The sequence below is a fragment of the Halyomorpha halys genome, unplaced genomic scaffold (assembly GCF_000696795.3).
Source record: "Halyomorpha halys isolate HHAL.00 unplaced genomic scaffold, Hhal_1.1 Scaffold169.1, whole genome shotgun sequence".
In the NCBI taxonomy this organism is placed as follows: Eukaryota; Metazoa; Arthropoda; class Insecta; order Hemiptera; family Pentatomidae; genus Halyomorpha; species Halyomorpha halys.
Genome location: NW_027104700.1, coordinates 1,207,014 through 1,229,892, shown reverse-complemented (window position 1 = coordinate 1,229,892; position 22,879 = coordinate 1,207,014). Strand labels below are relative to the sequence as shown.

Genomic DNA, 22,879 nt, shown 5'->3' with positions numbered 1-22,879 from the left:
CAAAAAAAAAAACAATAAATATTTTTAGAAAAAATATTTTATTCTTTTAATTGACTAATATTTCTTATTAAAGACCAAGAGATTATTTTTTATTACCTTAAATTAACATAATTAATATTGTCACTATGAAATTCTTTCTTTACCATAATTGATTTCACGTTTCGCCAATTATACAACCATTTTTGGAAATGATAAAACCATTATAAATATTAATTAAAAAATAAAACTGTTAGAAATGAATCATAAGATTAAATGATAATAAACAATTAATTAATTCATATTGAATGGAATAAATTTTGAGGCACTGTTTAATTTTTTTTTAAAGGATTTGAAAAATAAAACACTTATAATAGATAGTAATATATAAATAACAATTATGTGCTAATATAAAACATAAAAATAAAATAATAATTTATTAAAGTGTCTTATTTGTTGTCTTTAATAATAATAAAATCTTACATCAGGAAATCTGTATAACATCAAACAAATAAACTCACATTTACGCTGCTGTCAGCATGGTAACCGCGAAACACAATCCAGGATGTCCCGTATATACAGAGGGGAATATTTTACCAAGAGATTATAAACTTCAAGAGTAATAAAATCTTTATATGGGCTGCGGTTCGATTTAACACAGAATAAAAAATTTAGGTTTTGCGTTTTTTTGGTGATTAAAAAATTATATAACTTAGATAATCCTAGATTACATTATACTAAAAGAAACAAAATTATTATTACAAATTAGAAGACTAGCTTCATTGAAACTATGTGAAGGGAGATTTCAAGTGGCTACTTAGCTAAGTAACTGAGTTTTGTTTTTCCAAAACATCATTAATTAGAGGCAATTTTTATTTAGCAGTCTTCTACTGGACAAGACCAATTTCACATTTAGAAAAAACTTGTTTGATCAATAATCTACTAGTTCAGATTAATTAATTAAAATCTGTTACAAAGAAATTTGCCTCTAGTTTTGTGAAATAATCACGTGATGTGAAACCACATCGCAGTACCAATGCTTTAATACTTTTGAGCTATTGAAAATATATAAAATAAAATATTTCGTGTGATCGTAAAAAAAAAAAAAAAAAAAAATCTTTTCTAAAAAAATAATGAAAGTACATATTGAGTTTGTTTTAAACTCAACCTATGAAGTATAAATTATAATATATTATAATTAAATTATAATACAAAAATTGATTTTGTAAATAGAATCATGCGTATTTCAGCATTCTCTTTTCATAACAATAGACATAACAAAATATTATAACAGACATATTTAATACTTAAAATACAATAATGATAAAACACATTTAAAATTCATTTTGAAGGAGTAGTTTGATTGTGCATAAATAAAAAAAAAAAAAGGAGTGGAATCGACTGAGAAATTCTGTGTTTGCTATTCTCCTTCCAGCCAATTCCGTTAAGTAAATTTCAAGCACAAATAGCTATTTCGCTGTTCAAAGTTACAATGCAATAACATGGGTTATGGCTTGCTTTAAAGAATATAAATATATACGTTTTGAAGTGCACTTGTGAAACTTAAAAAAATTGTACATTAATATATTAAATATCAACATATAAACCACAATTAAAAAAATTAATATATTTAAAATAAGTAAAAATATAAATTTTATCTCTATGCGTAAACATACGATATTGCACAAATAATACGTCACAAGAAAATACTTAGGAAAGGAATTATGATTTTGGTATTTTAATTTTCCGAAAAAAAAAATTACTATTCTCGTACTCACTCACGAAAGATGATCAACCACAACACTTACCTGCAACAAATAAAATATGAATATTATATTTATATTAGAGAAATATAATCTATAGACAATGTTTAAAAAATAATTAAAGTTCTTTCACATATAAAAGGTGGTTTAAAAAAAAACAACATAGAGGCATCATTCTCAACAGTTTTATAAGTTATTCCGTAATAACTATAAAACTCATGCTTAATGACATTCAACATGAAATTGAAGCAGATAAAATTTCCAATGAATATATTTTAATTGAGCTGGTTTGACCACACCTAAATACGTATTATTATTTAATTAATAATAAATAAATAATAACAAATTTAATAAGATTTAGACTAGGCAGACTTGAAATTTGTAAAACAGTATGTTTCTGAAACATTGTTTTGCGAATTTCACATCCCACAGAAGGGTGACTTTTGTTAAGAACACTCACTCTAGGTTAGGCAAAGATTAAATTTGCATGATTTCTATTTTTTTTAAATTTATATCTGCTTGAATTCTACATAGAATGTTAATCTTAGAGAAATGCCCAATTTTCTGGTTAAACCGGGAAAAAATTTATATTTTTTTTTGTAGTGATAGACGGGTGGCAAATCTGAAATTCTGTATTTTAATCCAAAAAATACATAGAAGCATTGAGAAAAAAAAATCGTGATATTTGGGAAACTTCAATATCGAAACCATTATTATATCACGCTTTAACATCGTCGCATATGAGCCGAAGACTAACGTAACACGTATTTTCCAGAGAATTTTGTATATGATGTTAATCTCCAGAAAACGTTTAGTTATCTAGTTGCAAGTGAATAGCAAAAAAAATTCCAAAATGTTGGCTTTATTTTCTACTCATATTAACACAAGAGCCGGGGAGAAAAAAAGTCAGTTATTTCACCCCAATTTTGTATTACTTTAATGAAAACTATTTAGTCTAAACTAATGAGTCTGACAAGTACAGGTAGGGGGAATAAAAAATGGCGATGTTTTACACTTGTGGTTTTCACTGAAAATAAGAAGAAGAAATGCTATGTTTTCAAACTGCTAAAACCCATTATTCTGCAATAAAACTACAGTATGGCATTACATACACATGTATTGTCAACCGAGCAGGGTTTTTCATTGTTTTACTGATTGTTTTTTTTGTTTTATTTAATCAGTGCAATCAATATTGACTAGTTATTTTAAATCAATCAACAGGAAACATTATACCTATATCAAACAATGTTACCATATTGTAATTCATAAAACATAATAGAATAAATAATGAAGTATTTAGTCAGATATACTCGAAAAATATTATAATATTAAGGCTTAATATTCATATAAGAATCTAATGGCGATAACGATTGACGAAATTTCAATCATTTTCACACACATATAATTTATAACACGAGATAAATTGTTGATGATGAATTATTATAACAATTTAAATTAATAAATCTTTACTATATAACAATAAACGTACATTATTATTAGGAAAATATTATGATAAAAATAAAGGTGGTGTGATAAATTATAAATACCAAATTCGATTTTTGTTTTCACAAATCAATTCTTCTTGACTTTTTTTCCTAACAAACTAATAAGTGCACGAAAAGCTTGGCAAAAGTAAGATAAATTATTAACACCAAATTCGATTTTTGTTCAAACATAATTAACAAATAAACTTGTTTAATACTACTGTTTTATTTTTTAATGTTAGTTATAGGTGTGTACGTTGGCTGCATTAATGTTTTTCCTCCCCACCCTCCCGCCATTCTCGAAAATCTACATGGCTTGGGAAAAAAAAAAATACGCAGGTATGAAATTTAATATATTTCATTTTTTCCAGAATAAATTGTTCCCCAAAAACTTAGTTTTTTATATATAAACGAATATCTAATTAAACAAAAGTATTGAGGCCCTAACACTAAACCCAACGTACGAACGCGTTGGTCTTTAGCGGAGGTCACTTCAATATTTTTTTAATGGTAGAGATAAACTTTGTACTTAGTTACCATGTACATGCCTTTACGTCTACTTCCTTAAAAAATACTTTGAGGGCTTTTACAAAACTGAGAATGTAAAATTTGACAAAGTTTAACGTTACCTACTGTTGGATACCTGTTTTTTTTTTGTCTACTCCTCGTAGATACTTCGTTCTATTCTTATCAGATCAATAAGGAACTATTCTTTTTTGTAACATTAACTCAAGTGGAAGTGTTTATAACAAAAAATATTAAATGAGAGAGGAGCTATTCACTTTTTAGGCCATTAGTCAGAGCAATGTTTTTTAAAGACATAGCTAAAAAATGGCCAAAAAAAAGTGACTACGTCTTTTTGTTGGAAACCTTTAAATTCATTATACTGAAATAACTACTAATTTGCCATTCGTTATTTTAGTATAATGAATTTAAAGATGTGCAGCAATAAAGATGTAGGCTCTATTTAGGCAATTTTTTAGTTAGAGTTACTGTCTTCAATGAATTGCCTTTCAATTCAATATACTGAAATAATTAATGGCAAATTAGATGTTATTCAAATTTTTTATTCGATATGTTATTCCAGAGTGTAGTGCATCATATTCGGTGAAAGCATTTTCAGATATTCGTTGTTCTCATTGATTAAGTGACTTGAATTTTTTCAAATGCTAATTAGTTGTATTTTCATAATAATATATACTAGCTGCAATAACATACTTAAATGCTTATAGTTTCACGGCCTGATAATCAACGAACACTTGAATGTTTTCGTCATATTTGGCTCATAAATTTAAATAAGTAAATAACTTCGAGCAAACAATTATCTTGAACTTTTCACGGTCAAAATTAAGGATGCATATCGGTAGTCGAGTACTAACATTCGCATACGTTAAAATTATAATTCGTTCACTCGCACGCCAAAGGAACAAATCACAACAGTTTTTTAACGAAGTCACAACAATAATTTAGAAGGATAAAACATGGATCGTGATGGCAAATATTTATGTAAGCCATCGTTAAACAAACACGTGCAAACATGAATATTGTTTACTTGATATTAAAATGATGTTATTGTTCTTCAAATAAATTCAAGGCCGCAAATAATTTTTTTCGTGTGGAAAGCAATCATTTGTCTGCAGCGGGTTACGTCAAACCTATTTGTTTCCCCACCATAAACTGCAAATTACTCATCTTGATGGAAATTTTAACTAATAATGAAATTTCAATAGTTCACATTGTCAGGGCGTTTATATACCTTTTAAGAATATAATAAGTTATTGCCATTTTCAGTTTAATATATTGGCGCATGATTTTAAAGATTCATGAAGCAAATAAATAAAACTACACAATATTTTCAAATTTAAAACTGACTAATCTACTTTTATTCAATAAATAATCATTCATGAACTTATTGACGAAGTAGGTTACGTCTGTATGTTTTTGTCATATGTATATTTTATGTTCATTTGAGTAAATATATATTTATATTCTTTATTTTTTATTAATATATGATAAATTTATAGAAATATAATTTATAATTAAAGGAAAAATTTCATTCAGGTTAAGTCTCAAAACATTTTTTATTATTTCTTTAAAGGTCCAACGTATCTCATAAATTTAAATTTACACCTCACATTCAACAATTTAAAAACATTTTGCAGGCTATTCTGCCCAGGTCATTGATTTAAGTCAAATCACTCTTTTTTGCCACTTTTCCATTAAATTTAAAAACTTTTTATGTTTTAAGACATAATATTGTATAAGAGAATGATAACAGTGTTTATTTAATCTATAATAAACGTTGGACATTTAAAGAAACAATAAAGAGCGTTTTGAAACTTAATTTGGATACAAATTATTTTATTTTGAAAATAAATTTAATGTATTTTTAATAAAATATTTCAGTCAGAAGGCATTTTTAATGCATGGAATGGATTATAATTAAGGACCCCTTCCCACAAAAGAAAAGAAAAGGAATTTCGAATATTTCCATTGCATAAAATTGCCTAAAAAAATGTAATGTTTTATTTTATTTTTTTATTACAACCAATATATCTGTATTGATTTTGTTAAATTAAATTATTATTATTATTATTATATTAAAGTCACATACTTTGTGGTTAGGATAACTATAATTAATGATGATAACTTGTGTTAAACATCCGAATTTCTAAGGAAGTATTTACTTTTATAGTATTTTATAGTAAATAGTGGCACATCTGACAAACAAGTTGTTAATTTTGTTCTTGAGGTATTCAATACATTGAACCGTAAATAAACTGGAGTTAATTTGCAACAGCCAGTGACACGGCTCGGAGAGAAGCGCTGGGATCTCTTGGACACTTGGAGCCTTGTCTTGCCTTCCGCACGGGGGAGGCAAGGCATGACTTGGATTCCCCTTGCAGAATGTAAATATTGTATACTAATTACTTAAATTTAATTTTCTTTGTCTTGTACATGAGTTAATTTATTTTTATTATGTGATTCCTTTATATTCTTATACTTTTGATATAGATTCATATTTTTATTTATACGAATCAAGAAGTATTATCATTTATTTATAAATTTCTATATCATTATTATTTTTAATATATTTTTTAATTTAATTAAATTCGTAATTTTTTATTCAGTGACTTAAATATTTTTAACTTACTTAAATTTAATTTTTTTTTTGTCTTATTTATTTATTTATTATTATTTTATTATGTGATTACTTTTATTATACTTTTGATATAGATTCACATTTTTATTTATACAAAGAAAGGTAGTTTAATCATTTATTTATCATTCTTATTTTTAATTTATTTTTTTCTCTTTTTATTCAGTGAGTATTGTTGTTCTTATTTAAATTTTTTCTGTATTTTTGTTTTTGTTTTCTCTTTTGCTTCTGTATATATTGTATAAATGACTATTTGAATACTTAATACCCTTAAATTGTGGAAGATTTTATTAATTCTCTTCAATAAAATAAATTAAAAAAAAATTGTAACAACTTGAAAAACTTTTAAAAAGTCTGTAGGACGAGCTCAGTAAAGAAATTAACAGCAGTCCACAGTACTATCTTTGGAATATGTCTAATTCTAAACAAAATCAAAAATCAATTTTTTTGTCAGATGTGCTATTTAAAAAAAAAACAGCAATTATTTAAGCTTTGGAATAATGTATACAAAATACTTTATATTCCCCCATCTTCATAAATGGTCGAGATATGGGCGAATGAAACCTCAAATCAGTGCCTATTTTATAATAAAATGGTGAACGGCAATAATGTTTATTTTTCGACGTTAGCAATGAAGCTAGTGTTGAAAGTGACGGAACAATCATTAGTATTTACAAATTATTAAAAAAGATATGGTGTCTTAAAATAGAAAAAAAACTTAGGATAACATATAATGATATAAACAAGCTAATATACCACCAAAGCCATGATGAGTTACATAGGATTAATTAAATCCTTATAATCATTAATCTATGTAAAAAAGAAAAATATATTTTTGCTTTTTTCATTTTTACATAGATTAAGGATAATTAACTTTTAATTATCCTTAATCTATGTAAAAAAGAAAAGGAGTTTGGATTTAATAATATCCATCAATGATTTTGTTAATCCTCTTTGGCGCCTCATTTTCAGTTGAATTTTTATAAATTTTTACTTTATGCTAAAGTAATGTATTCTTGAGCTTATGTCATATAGAGATTAATTAATCGTTAGCTAACATATAATATTCGTAAACATAAATAGTAACAAAAATATGATTTAGGAATAGGTAGATTGAACATCTCTATAAGACAAAGGAAGGAAAACAAACTGAAAATTAAAATTAACTTTTGTCCCATCACTTTCTTTGCCAAATTTGCCACACAAATTGTGTCTTTCCGAAATTTTAGATTGGCCTAGAGTAGAATCAAGCATACATAAAAAAAAAAGTTGACAACAGAAATAAAAATCAAATAACTAACTACAGTCAAATTTTCATCTGATTTTTTTTAAAGAATAGACAACATAGGAATTTTTAATATCTAGCTACAAAAATATATTAAAAAACTGAGAAGGAAATTAAAATATTGTATATTTTCTAAATCTTTACTCCATTGAATTTGGTGATATAAATATATCTCACTTATAAGAATAAAAATTACAAAATTAAACCTCTGGACTAACATACTTGAGTTAAATGGAAATGTACATAATCAGCTTACCTTGAACCGCAAGACGAGTTCCCAAACAACGGACTGATGCTAAAATTGTATTTGGACGACCAAGGATTATTGGTGAGAACGTTTTCATTTTCATACATTATCAACCCTCAAAATAATTAAAACTTTAACTTAACTATGGAAACAAATTATTAGCATAAAATGAGGTAAGGTTAATAGTTTAAAACATACTGATAACACTAGAACCAAATAAAAAAACGAGTCGTTAAAAGAAGTAATCTAAATTTAAGAAAAAGCATTCTGGGATTCACCGAAAGTAACGCTAGGTTCTGAATATCCTGCAACTAAACTAGAAATAACCTTCGAAGTGCTGATTGCCCGTGTGAAGTAGGAAACATTACGACGCAATTATTCGACTGAATCATTCACTCCCTTCATAACTCACAAACTCAATAACGATTTTCAAAAGAGAATCCAACGAGAACAACTAATCATAAGAGCAAACAATAAACATGATAAAAAGAAAATATTACTAATTTAAATGAATATAAAACTTATAGAAGTAGTTATATTTATTAATAACAACTTAAATAAATATTTATTGCCCTTAAAAAAAAATCCTTTTGATCTATGACCCAGTTAACAACTATGTAATTGTTATTTATCAGAATATAGTTTTATACACTATTCTTCGCATATTTAAAAATTGAATTAACCAGAATCACACAAAAATGTATAAAAAAATATATTTTTTCTTCACTAATATTTTTTATGAGATTTTACATAGTCATATAAATTAAAGACGATATTCGAAGCAGCAAACAAATAAGAAATTTAGTTCCTCAAAAAAAAAAATATATATATATGGAATTCTTATAACAGAAGTGTTACTACTTTTCAGAAATAGTTTCAAAAGTTTTAATTTTTTCTATAAAATAACAATATTTGGGCAAATATCCATTATTAGGCATAAAGAAAAATAGATTCAGCATAATTAAATAAGATAAATCAGAAATCGGATTTCTTGATGATGGCTTTAAAGCTAAAACGTTTATCTTATTTCGAAAATTATACCTTATTACACCTTGTATAAAAGGTATTCTGTTAAATCCATAAATGGCATCGTTTTTGTTATTAACGTTTCTTTTATCTTTTATTAAGAATCATTATTTTAATCTATTTATTTTATCTTAAATTTTTGGTTTTATTTATAGCATTGTACATATTATTGTATGAGACTATGTCCCCCAATAATCAATTGTTAAAAAAAAACTGAACCTGTTACATTAACCATGTAAGGCCCACCTGGGCCCTGTTTCATAATGAAAGCTACTAGTATTAGTTCAAAGTACAAGTACAGGAACAACATGTTAATTATACTAATACTTATTTTTTTCATAATAGGGAGAACTATTAGTGATATTACAGGAGTTAAAAAGTACTAAAGTACAAGTTACTATTGTACAAGCCAGTGTAATTGAATTAAGTTAAAGCGACAAGACTAATAGTATTAGTTTGTACTTTATTATGAAACAGGGCCCAGGCCGATCTGGTATTAAATAAATAAACAAATATATCTTTTGTAAAATATTGGTCAGTCTTTTTATTCAGGAATCCTCAGTATCTACTTGTATAAGTAATTTACTATAACAAACCATTGATCACTAACAAAATTTTAATACTTATAACAATAATTTATTCTCAGAGAAAAACATTTACTGGACTGATGCTTATATATTTTCTATTGTATTTATTTTTTAATAATACGAGTTTGGGGATAAAACCTACTGACATATAGAAGCCCATTTGGGGATCACCAAGGGTACGGTGTTACTCAAGTGCGACTAGGAGGGGGCACCAGCCGGAGACCGTTCCTGTTCAGATAGTGTCAGTGTAGTGTAGTGTCGTGATCGAGCATCATCATCATCATCACTACGGCGCCTGCGCATCATTAAGCTGCGCATCATTTAATAACCGGTAAGTATTTTTAAAAAAAACTGATTCTTCCTTTAAAATTTAATAATATTTAACTATATATATTTTTTGAGATTTTTTTGGTGATTTATTTGTGTATAGTTAAATAAATAAATATTGGCAAAAAATATAGAATTTTTTCCATCAATTTTATTTTTACGTTTTTAAGAACTAAACCGTGGAAACAAGATCATTGAATAGTAATTACAAAAAAAAATAATGATAGCTTACTTCACAGTAGAGCTAAGTACATGGAAACTAACTTTACAAAAATAAGTTTGATGGTTCTCTCTTTTAGAATAATTACACCCTTCCAATTAAAATTCCTAAAAAAAGAGAACCTTTAATTGTATTTCTTGTAAAGTTCGTTTCCATTTACACTACTCTGATGTAAGCCATTGATATGATAGATCAAGTCTATTTACATACATGGATATAAATTTTAATGAGCTCAAAATTAGAAAAATCAGATCATATAATTATTTATTTTATAGTATAAAAATTGATAATTTCTATTCTATAAATATGCTTTTCTCATCACGATCTCAACGCAGAAAATATACAAAATATATTATATATGCATACATAGACTGTTTCTTTTATTCGAAAGAATTATACATAAATAACACATATAATAAGCAGGACTTTTGAAGAATGTAATGAAATATTAGACTAAAAGAAATCTAGAATCTAAGAAAAAAAGACGTATTAAATCAATATATATTGACAGCGATAATATAAAGGCAATAAATGAAATTAAACATAATGCTTTAGAAATGCTAAATAGGAGGAGACAGTTTAAGGTGTTATTAAGTACTTAAAATACAAATTATTTTCAATTTCAAGGACGCGACTTGAAGCTTTGATAAGCAGCTTAGTGATAATAGTTTTGCGAGTTTGTAAATTTTATGTTTTTCTTCGTAAATAACTTTACAATTTAAAATAAAAAATAGATAAGACACATAACATACAACAGATACAGTATGAATTAATTTAGTAAATAGTTCACAACATTAATATATATATTTACATGAAAAAATTTAATTAGGCCACATATGATAGTTAAAGGAATCAATAAGGAAAACAAGAATACATTATATTTTACATAAGAGTGAGAGTTGGTTATCATGTCCCGATAAGCAGCTATGATCATCTAATACCAATAGTAACCATATGCATAATTAGAATATATTTGGTTTCACAAGATACATGTAGTGTGAAAAGAAGTGGCAAAGAAGAAACAATTTTCTGTTCGATTCTAAATTATACTTACGGGTCTAATAATATAATATAATTATATTTACTGTCTGTGAAGAGTGTACAGTAAACAAGTCTAGTTAAGAAATTCATTTAAACAACCATTTTAAATCTAAAAATCAATCATTCCTTTGATCCATTGTTAAATCATTGTCACTTTTACTACTTATAGAATGTCAAAGATCCTATCTATATTTTAAGGATCTCGATTTTTTTGGAGATCTTGATTTAGAGACTCGACAGAGCACAATAGCTTATCTTTGGAAGACAATTAACATCAATAACTATTCGTCAGAACAATACTTTTCACTATACTTGCAGTATAGTATCAGCCATGCCTAGCTTGGTTGAAATGTTGAACGAAAATAAGTTATCAAAAAAAAAGTTCTAATATAATAAAAATATATTAAAACAAATCAGGTCAGTAATTTCCACCTTTAATAATTATTTCCTTCATATTAATAATAAATTTGTAGAAACCATGAAGAATTTATAAGTATAGTTAATTAAGCAACGAATTATAAACTTCACGGCTGGTAAAGAAATAACCCCATTTATTGCAATAGTAAATCATTTTAAATTTAATAAAATTGAACGTAAAAATACAAGTAAAAGTTGTCAATTCTATAAATTCATTTGGACATTCTCTATCCAATATTACCAACCCTCATAAACCGCGGTGGTAGTAAACCAACCCATCCGTGTATCCTTCCTAAACCATTAACATGTTTAAAACACAGCTGCTTGAATACTAATATATTCGAAAGTAGTAACCAAAACCGATGACTAATTATACCAAATCTTTTTTATTTTATTATTTATTTATTTTCTATTATGTAAAGATTATTATCAACAATCAATATGTTAATAAAATTGCCAATAATTAAAATATAACAGTACACGTAAAAATTAATAAAATTTAACTATTTATAATATAATCATTGTTAGATGAACATATTGTATGAAACGTCGTTCAAAAGGAAGTTAGAAATATTATGGATTTTCTCCTTGACAATAAATAATAAAATCTTATACACTTAGATCAAAGTTAAATAGTGAAGATTATTCATATTTGAATTTGATCCCAAAAAACAACATTCACAGCATCAGTAATCATATATAACAATTGACAAGATTTTTACAAGAATCAATTTTTGTGATAAGGAAATATATATAAATGCTTAAGTGATTATCATATTTAAAAATTGTGTCTTCATTTTATTGTTATTTTTTTTTTAATTTCATACTTTTCTCACTACATTTAGTCACCAAAAATAGTTCGTAAACATCCATAATCTCCTCCTTTAATTTCTAACTTTATATGGTAAAAGAAAAAAAAAAACATATTTTACTTACGATCTTACTTCATTGCGATTATTACAGTCACTTAAGTCAAATTAATAAGATCTGTACGTAATATCACTTACAAAAAGTTTTTGACACAACTTAATCGTAATTACCTAAATAAAACAAAAGGAAATTGCTGAAAATTTGAGTAAGTCAGTTTTATAAAATAATATGAGTTTTATATTATTAATAGTATCAAAAAGACAACAACCAACATTCAGAGATAAGAAAAATAAAATAAATAATAGACTAACAAATTTTGAAATATAAATAACAACGAAAAGAAAATATAAACTAGTTGAATAATAACTATAATACCTTGTTCTTTCTTTTTACAACATTGTATTTACATACACTCCATTATTAATTTAAAAAATTCTTTATTCTCATCTATATAACTAAAAAGGTTTTACTGTTACTTGCCTATATAACATTCTTACCCACTGTATCATTTATTTATTACTCATATTTATATGGATATAAATAATGTTATCAATCTACTACTGTCTTTATCCATAGTTATTAATCAACTAGTTTATATTTTCATTTCATTGTTATTTATATTTCCAAATTTGTTAGTATATTATTTATTTTATTTTTATTTATTTATTTATTTTGTATTTATCTTCTCTCTGAATGATAGTTGTTGTCTTTTTGTTTTATAGCCCTGACAAAGACCTGAAAATTAGGTCGAAACGTTGGCACAAATAAATAATTCTTTTGTTTATTTGTATTTTTTCTACTTACCGCACTCCCCGACCATCTTTTCCTCTTATAAATAATATCACAATTTCAGTTGTCATATAATTTATTTTTCAATTAGTATAAAAGGACACAGACGACCAACTGTAAAATAATATGGACTGTTCCTTCCTTAAAAGTAGTAAGTTTTCACGCAAGCAACTTGTTTTAGACCGGAGACCTTGCTGAATTGAATAAGTGATTCACACCGTAATGGTGATGCTATACTTGACCTTCTCATCTATACATGAATAATTTTCAAGGGCAATAAGTATATTTAAAACTAAATAAAAAAAAAATGGTTTTAAGTTCATGACTATTTCAACTGACGTGAGAAATAAATAACAATAAAAGGGAAAGAGTAAGAGCCAAGGTAAATGAATTATTTATAAAAATTAGATGCTCGATAATGCAACGAATTTTGTAACAGTATAAACTTTAGGTTTGTCAAATAAATATATCAATTTACGACTATTGATTACTTATGGAGAAACAAGTAATTGTAAATTGAATTTTAATTTATATCATATAGATGACACTGATGACATAATGTACTCGATATAATAGTGATAATAATGGGCCATTTTTAGAAAAGTCCCCAACTTTGGTTCAAATGGAAAGAGTTTATATTATTAGTTACTAAGAGTTTATTATAGGTTTGTGAATGAAAATGCATTTTAGCACACAAAAGAAAAAATAAAGGATGAAATTTTATAAATGTAATATGATGTGGAACCATTTAGATAACAACCCCCACGATCTCTGAAACTACTCCATTCAAACAAGATTAAAAGTTACATAAGCCTCTCATATAAATTTAATTACGAACCGAAATAAATAAGTAATTATCCTGTTTTAGTTTTCTTTTATAAACTAAAAATATAGTAAAAATAATTCCTGCAATTATATATAACTATAATGCACTTTATTAAATCATGGTTGATGTATTTTATATCTTTTTGTTTATACAACCGATTCATGATGAGAAATCTTTTATTACATTGAAAATTCTTGAAATCAATTGGAATTTGTTTTTAATTTAAGTTTGTAAATTGTTAAAATAAATTTTAAACTGAAGTTTCCATTAATTTTAATGTTTTTTCATCAGGAAGTGTCCACAATTTAGTTAACTTTTGATAAGGCCGTGATTTTTCTAAAGAAATTAATAAACAGAAATATTACAAAAATAACTGATGTAAAATAGCTGAATTTTTTTTTTAATATTGATGATTACTTCCATTTGAAGTTCAAAGCTGGGATATTGTTTATTATAATTTTATTATTAAATGGGCAACAGACCATGGAAGTCCTATTTCCTAATACATTGCGCGTTTCTTGACGTGGAGGATTTATTTATAATAAGGATATTGTTTAGAGTTAATAAATAGAAAAAAAACACCTATGTCAAATGTTAAATTTAGTTTAAATCGAAAGCGAAAAAAAAAATAACTAAGAATCAGTAAAATACATTAATACTTTAAAGGTTGGTAAACACTAAAGACGAAAATACAAAAAAATAAATCATGACAATAAATTAATAATAAAGTGTTTATACAAATTATATTAACACTGGATAAAGAAATAACTCGTGTCCCCCAGAAAATGGGACTATCCTAAGAGTTGAAAGTACCACACCGTTTTCAGTGCCTTGTCAAAGGGACGCGGACAGGTGTGTTGTGGTCATGTACACAAGAGGGTTGATGTTGTGGTCAGGCGGTTTCACGTGAAAGTTTCTGCTAACAGTGTATGAACTTGCACTGGTATTTCTGGGTCAATGCGAAGTCTTGTTAACATACTTTCATGGAGCTGGTAAAATTTCGGCGCACGCAATATTCTGTTTGGTAGCAATAAATTTAATCAAGATCAATAACTTAAAAGTTAGCACCAAATCGTTACTAACATGAATTTTAGGTCAAACTCAAAATCGTTGGTGATTAATCTGCTCGCTAAAAATAAGGTTGTCCCTCCTTAGCTATTTCTGAATAGTTTCTCCTAATACAATATTGATTGCATTCTGTTTTATTCAGACCGCTGTCAGGGAAGAGTAGGGGGAGCAAAAATCGTGCTTCCGCGGGGAAGGTCTCATAAGCATTAACTAAAATACATAAAGTGTTAAAAATGTTTATCTATTGAACAAATACAAAATTAAAAAAAAACTACTTCAATCAACTATAATATTACATACATCTATCATACTCTGACAGTGGTACCTTACTAATAAATATGAAAGTCGTTTATAGTTTAAAGGCAAAAGAAAATTTTGCAATAGAGTCTAGGTTAGCATGAACATTGTACTTTGACTCGGCTATTTAAAACAAAAGGGTGTTGTAAATAAGTACTGGAAGTAAAAAATATCTCAAACTCTATTAGTGTTATTATGAAAACCAACTGTTACAGGTACGTAATAAACTAATCAAATTAATCTAAGATATGAAACAACATTAAACTATTAAAGACCCAATGACAAGTTAATTAAATCGAGATTAAATATATCTAAAGACAAAACTAAACTAAATTACTAAATAAAACATAAATTTAAACTAGTCTTTCTACAGAGAATTCAGGAAAAAATGTCAGTAATTAGGAAAGGTTTAAATTACCAAAACCAATATTGTTCAGTGCCACCAATCTCACTTTATCTCAATCCGTTATCGAGATTTCATTTTTAAAAGGATATCCAAGAATACCACGTGTTTTTCCCATAAAAATATTATTTTCTGTATCAATGACATGGTAATTAGAAAATTGACGTGGAAAAATACTAAAACAATTACCACATGTAATCTCTAGTAATCACGTCTAATTCGATCTCTGATATTATCTTAGCAGCTTTCAGATAACAGTTACAATTCAAACCTCTCTACGTAAATCCATTACCCTTTTAGCCAATTGATATAATTTAAATAATAACTAATGAGTGTATAACTTCAAACGAAGGAGATAACTAAGTGAGAAATTGTTTTAGTAAGTGATTCCACTTTATTATCCAATAACAGCATTGATATAACAACCTTAACCTTATAAAAAAAATAATGATAGAAAAATAAACAAAGAGTAAAATAATAGGACAGACAATAAAAACTACTTCTAACAAATAACAGTGTGTTTTCAGTACTAACCCTTTAGTAGAACCCACTTTAGAATTTTTTTTAAAGTAAAACAAAAAACACCTAAGTATAAGTTAAAAATAAAATTATACATCTAATTTCTTGACTTCCCAAACTCAATATCTCTTTAAAATCAGACGAGATTCAGGAACCTGGGTATACACAGTATCATAAAAATTTATTGCGCGATATTCTGCCAACTATATCCGGACATTATTCATTTTCACCTATTTACTTTGCTCTAGCTGTTATTATCCCCGAGAAAAAAGACATTTTGGTAGCTTCTATAATGGTGCTATCATTCGTAGATATCGACGATTAAGAAAATAAGTTTTTAAAAAATATTAGAATAAAACATTAAAATTTTTATTGAAAACACAAGGTTTTTTTTTCAAAACTTTAAAAAAAAAATCTTATATCAACTACGAAATCAAATATTAAAGTGAAGTTGTTAGAACTGAACTACACTTAGACTACTAATTTAACCTTATTTACTGAGGTTCCCTCCTGAAACAAACTCTACAGTAGTACATATCATTCAGTGGAGAAGATGGTTGTGGGGTGAAGGTAACAAAAAAAAAAAAAAAAACACAAATAAACTAAAAATTATTTATTCGTGTCGACACGATCTCTGCCGAAGGCTCCCTGATGAAGACCTTAAACTCAGGTCGAAACGTCGGCACGTATAAATAATTTTATTGCTTCTTCTGTTTTATTGCTGACTTAACCTCTCCCCCCTCCCATCGTTTCCAATTATTAATCTACGATAAACTATCTACACCACATTACATATCATTCAATGCCTTTAACTTCATAGTGAATTTTCCGGCCAGTAACTGTTCATACAGTTTTTAAAAGGTTAGTTCGGCATGAAACATTCTTAATGAGACCAATAAAAAGTCAACATTACTAAAAAAAAAAATACTTTTTCAAAATGTAATATTCCAATCGATTACAAAAAAAAAAAAAAAAATAGAAATCTAAATAAATAAAACCAAATGTTAAGCGATTTGTTAGGTAAACCTTGAAAATCATAAACTGAAGGGCAAAACCCCTAATATAATAGAGCTTCCACCTTATAAAGACCCCCATCGATATTTGCTTGAACTTCCTTCCTCCCCTTAAAAGGAGCTACTTATCTATACAAATATAACCAATCGTCGGTAAGTGTTTTGACAAAGTTCCTGCACAGCCTGAGTTGATTGTTAAAATGTTGAATTATTTGTTGATAATAGCATATCAACAAAAAACTTTTCTGGAACATCGTGTTTAGCAAACAACAATTACATCAAAAAATTGAGCTATGAGCACATTATTAAATATTAAATATTAAAATAATGATAAAATTCAGATTAGTGAAAGTAAAAACGTATTTTAATTTAGCAACAAACAGGAAAATTATTTATATATTTACTCTATTAATACGTTTTTCCTTATTCTCGATTTTCTTTTACGGCTTTATACTTATGCTTGTGCTTTTATCATACATATTTATATTTGAATTTGTTGACTTTTCAACATAGTCATTATTACACATCTATTCCCGATTATATCTTTTCAATCTGGGAAAACACTTTTCATTTTATTTAATTTTCTTTCAATGAGAGATAAATGATTGCTTAAATAAACAAAAAAATATTATTGCTAATTCCAATCCATAGAGCTAAAAGTACGTTACATACAGACATTTATAAAATTCTGTGTTTGAACCCTGTCACTCAATTTCAACGAGGATCAGACCAAACAATATTAAAATAATTTTTAATTGTACATTTATAACAAATATTATTAAAACCCTTTAAGCCATTTTCGTGAAAACAATTATAAAACCTTTGATATGGAGAAGATCCTTCGGTCAGTAAATTTTAGTTTAAAAGTTGTAACATCCCAAACATATACTGTAAATAATTTTCGTTTTTGAAGCAAGGCTGTCACTTCCAAACAGACTATTTTATCTATATCCATATAATAATTAATAACTGGACTCAATGAATCATAAAACATGTATTTCGTCAACTTAGACTTAATTGGAATTCTATCAATGGGTAAATTCTCCACATGTTTGTATCATGTTATTTTATATCCAGTAGCAACTTTACATGTTGTATATAATTTTATACAGTTGTAAATAACAATAAATAAAAAAAACAACAACTTATAATTGAAATTTAAAACCATCCCAATACTTCCTCTGACTATATATTTATTTCACAGTTATAAAGGTAAGTGGAAGTAAATATTCTATGGTTCGTTCTAGAGTTTTCATTTAAAAGCCTTGTATTACATAGATCGATGCAGAAAAAATACAATTTCCAATCTAAACCTTTTTTTTATAGCGCTAATACTACTGTTATGGGCTCAAGTTTAATATTAGTGTTATACTAACGAATTTCTTAAGGTAAGATTCAGATCATATCTAACATCCATCCATCATACCTAACGTGCTATCTAAACCACAAAGTTGTTCCTACTCTTTACCAAATAATGTCAGCTAATTAATCAGTTTATATCTAATAGCCTAAACTCATGCGCGTCCTTAACGAATATTAATTTAGTAAATTTGCGCAGAACTGTACCATAAAATCTATTAGATTTTACGAATATATATTTTAATCCATACTTCATATATATAGAAGCACACACGCAATATTGCAGTCCAAAAGACCTGGGATCAGAAGATATTGGTGAACAAAGGAACACGACACAGTAAGAACCAGACACGAAACAGACTGGGGCTAACCAACAAAAACACCCAACAATTGGGGCACGTTTGTCGATACCGTCATATTGACCGTTAACTAAAGATGTTACATAGTTCTCTACTTCTGTTTAACTTTTTGTTAGGATGAAACTTTAAAGGAACTTATACTTTTGATACAGTCTTCGGCTATTGGAAATAACTTGGATAGACATTTATATGAAGTATAGGTACTTACTGATAATTTATTACGATAATATTTTATATAATATGGTTTCATGTATGTTGCATTAAACTTAAGCGTAGAATTTTAGTGATTTAATCAAAACATCGAATTTTATATACAAGGTTCGGTCGATTATATAAATAATTTCGCAAGTATACATTAAAATTTAGTTACATTTATAATATTAATGAATGAATTGTTCTTATTCTCTTGTTATATAGCAGTCAACTTATTGAATCTAACCGAGCATACAAAAACCAAACGGTTGTTTATATACACATTCTCGTTTAATACCCGTTTTTAATTCTAAGCTAATATGATCTATGTTGTTTTTCGTTATTTGTCACATTGTTTTTATAATTACTTTTTTTATAATATATCATCTCAAATAAGACCATCGCTTAAGGGTTTAATGAAGGGAAGATGAGGGTAAATCAAGCTAAAACAAGTACCATCTATACTTGCAGAGGTCCGAGTTTCAAAGTTGATCTAAACAACAGTATCAGCTGCTTTACGTCATTCAACCTGGTTTCCAGTTCGTTTGAATTTTCGCAAAGATATATTCAGGCGCGGATGTAGAGAGTCTATTTGGTCTGGTATATTGTTCCTACGTCGACTCAGACTCATAAAGAGGGTAATCAGCGAGAGTAGCAAGTATTAAACACCACAGTTCGCCCATGTATGAAACCTCAAGTACTCATCCTTTACGCATCAGTTCACTTTTTCGGATTTTCAGGCAATATGGAGGAACCCTACAATATTGTACTTGAGAGCGTTATGTGATTTATGAATATTTCATATTTAAATAATTCTAATTTTAATAATAAATAATGATTATAATCCAACCATAATTAATGGATAGAGGAGATAAACAACTTAGTGGATAATACACCAAATAAAATACTCTAAATCTGTTTATGGTAAACTGTAAGCTATAAATATAATAATACATAAACGATGAAAGCAGAAGAAAATTTAGTAGAATCACGCCCTTGGACCTGATGTTTTATGGCGAACGTTTTCCAGGAAATGCCACGGAAAAGGGTCTAAATAATTCAGGGAGTGCTCGTTCAACATGCTAGCCACGGTTTCGTAAGGTTTTGAGGGTAAGGATCAAAAGGAACACTAGTATTCTCGAGCACATAGAATCTGTAGGGTCTGAATTAATGAACTAGCAAAATGAATTATGTATAATTGTGCGCACGTGATATCGGAAGGTTCCTTCACGTGACCATGAAAAGCAATTATTGAGGTTATGTAAAATAAATTGAGGAGGATTTCCGATTGATGCCGGTATAATGTAAATAGAAGTAATCGTGAAGGTTAGTTTTAAAAAAAGACCGCGTATTTAGAATAGTATATGATATATTCGTACAAAATAGTAATTATATTTAGAAATGAACAGTATTGCACATCTTGGATAAAAAAGAAAATTGAAAAAAGTTTACTAATGGGTAAAACTTTTCATCATGGGGTGAGGGTAACTAGCACCCTTCTTCATTAGAAGAAATGAGGCAGGATTCAATCTGATATTATGTTATAAATTTTTTTTTTTTATTTATTGATATTTACAACTGTATAAAAAAAACAACCAGTAAATTTGATCATAATGACATAATGATACGATACAGGATGTAGAGAAACGACCCTACTGGGTTACTACTGTAGAACTCTAAAAACAGTTTACAATATAAGGTCACGAGTATATCTTCCTTTCAGGCGCCTCGGAGGATTGCCAGGAATGGAAGAGGAAGCAAGGTTAGAAACTAGTGGGTTTAGGTGGTTTATTATGGAAGGAATAATATCGGGTTCGGGCTAGACGGTTACATAAGGAACATTTAGGTCTTCATGGATGGTTTTATTAGTAACAAAATAAGGAGCATTTAGGATTTTACGAAGGATTTTGGATTGTAAGGATTGAATACGAGAGGAATTCGAAGGTTTAGTGGAGCCCCAAAGCTCAACTCCGTATGACCAGATGGGGCTTATTATTGTCATGTAAAACTTTCTTAAAATGATATTTATTTTACAAAATACTACTTTATTTTCTTATTAAATAATATTAAATTACTAAATAATGTTTTATTTAATAATAATATTCGCCCATGAAATAATTAATGTTGAAGATATTTTAATTGAAATGTACAAAAGCTGGTTATAATTTTATTTGGGGCAATATCTTTTTCAACTTTTTGCCTCTTAAGAGATCTCGGTGTAGTATCAAGACACAATTTTGAATCATATCTCATTAAAAGAAGGATGACATACTGAATATTTCCTTCGCTCACAGTATTTATAAACGATATCTAATTTTGAGATTTTTTAATTCGAATGCAAAACCAATCGAGCGTTGCCTTCCACCACTACCGTCTCGTCTCGAGCGTACCCTCGCGACATGAAATCAATTTACTTCAATATAATTTTATTTTCTTGAGTTACAGAACGTCGGATAATAACTTTAACTTCTAAAATTAAAAAAATAAATAAATATATATTTCATAATAAGCCTATCCGTCGAAAGAGACGTCATGTTTATGCCTACCTATTTGTTGGTGGGTTGTTATAGAACTAGGAATGTAAGTCGGATACTTCCGGACTCCAAGCGAAATTCAATACTTTTGATAATACTAATTTACTTTCTCTCGTATACTCGCACAGAAAACATTATTTTTTAATTTAAAGCTTAAAAAGAAATTAGAAATATTTCACTGCTATGGAATTATGAAAGTGTATCAATATTTATATACTATAGTGAATATTCATAACTTGATTAGTATTTATTATTGATCATTAATAATAATTACTGATAAGATGATAAAACTGCAATGAACTAATGCGATGGAATTCTCTAACACAAATTATCGTTAGAGGGGAAGACCTACAAGGCGAAGACGTGATAATTTAGGATCTTGATAGTGTCTTTCCGCGAGTATTGAATTATTCACGAAGAGGTCCTCCAAGAGCAAAACTCCTCCGGGTCATGGATTAATTTTGTAATCCCGGATTAATTATTCTCTAGTTGTTGGAGGAAACAACAACCTGAACAGTACGTGTGATGCTCGGCCTAAGTTTCATACACACAAACACGTACAAAGGAATACGGTCATTGTTATGTCGATGCTAATAGTGGTTTTGCAGTATTATTCCTGATAGACTTCCACACCGACTATGAAGCAACTCAGTTATCCTCACGAGACGAATGGACTTTATTATTGCTTCAATTATACACAGGATTATAGTAATTTATTACTACTATTTATGCTCGTATCATCGTTTAATTCCAATAAAAAATCGTCGGAAAAGGAGTAAAACCACGAAATAAAAAAAAAATGATCCATAGTTGTTGTTGTTGATTGTTGCTTAAAGGCGTAAAACCCTCTGGTGATCAACGCCTATGGCATGATAAAAGTAAAAAAAAAATAAAATAAATAATAAATATAAAAATAAAAATAAAAAAATAAAATAAAATAAGTAAAAAACAAAAACAAATAAAAATCGAAGAGGAGTTATGATTTATAAAGAAGGCGATGTGCTTTTGAAAATTCAAACACTCGTGTAATTTTAGCTTCCTCATCTGCGAGAGCTTCGGATAAATTTGGGGTCAGTCCTATCCTATTTATTGTTGGCAAATAGTGAGTACACTCTTC

At 27.6% G+C, this 22,879-nt stretch overlaps 2 protein-coding genes across 12 annotated transcripts in view; one reads left to right on the top strand and one right to left on the bottom strand.

Moving 5' to 3' along the window:
• The window catches only part of MCU (mitochondrial calcium uniporter), a 516,099-nt gene that overhangs the window by 181,955 nt on the left and 311,265 nt on the right, over window positions 1-22,879 (bottom strand). Inside the window, exon 1 of one of the 10 annotated variants that reach the window (XM_067053488.1) lies at window positions 7,925-8,040. The exons of the other annotated variants lie outside the window; for them this stretch is intronic. Within the exon in view, the coding sequence (XP_066909589.1) occupies window positions 7,925-8,018 (94 nt within the window). The 5' untranslated portion in view covers window positions 8,019-8,040. Of the gene's footprint in view, window positions 1-7,924; window positions 8,041-22,879 lie in introns of those variants that run through there. 10 annotated transcript variants of the gene reach the window in all.
• LOC106678935 (myb-like protein X) overlaps window positions 1-22,879 on the top strand; it is a 200,923-nt gene that overhangs the window by 85,134 nt on the left and 92,910 nt on the right. The window contains exon 1 of one of the 2 annotated variants that reach the window (XM_014417800.2): window positions 9,730-9,859. The exons of the other annotated variant lie outside the window; for it this stretch is intronic. The gene's annotated coding sequence lies outside the window, so the exon portion shown is untranslated. Of the gene's footprint in view, window positions 1-9,729; window positions 9,860-22,879 lie in introns of those variants that run through there. 2 annotated transcript variants of the gene reach the window in all.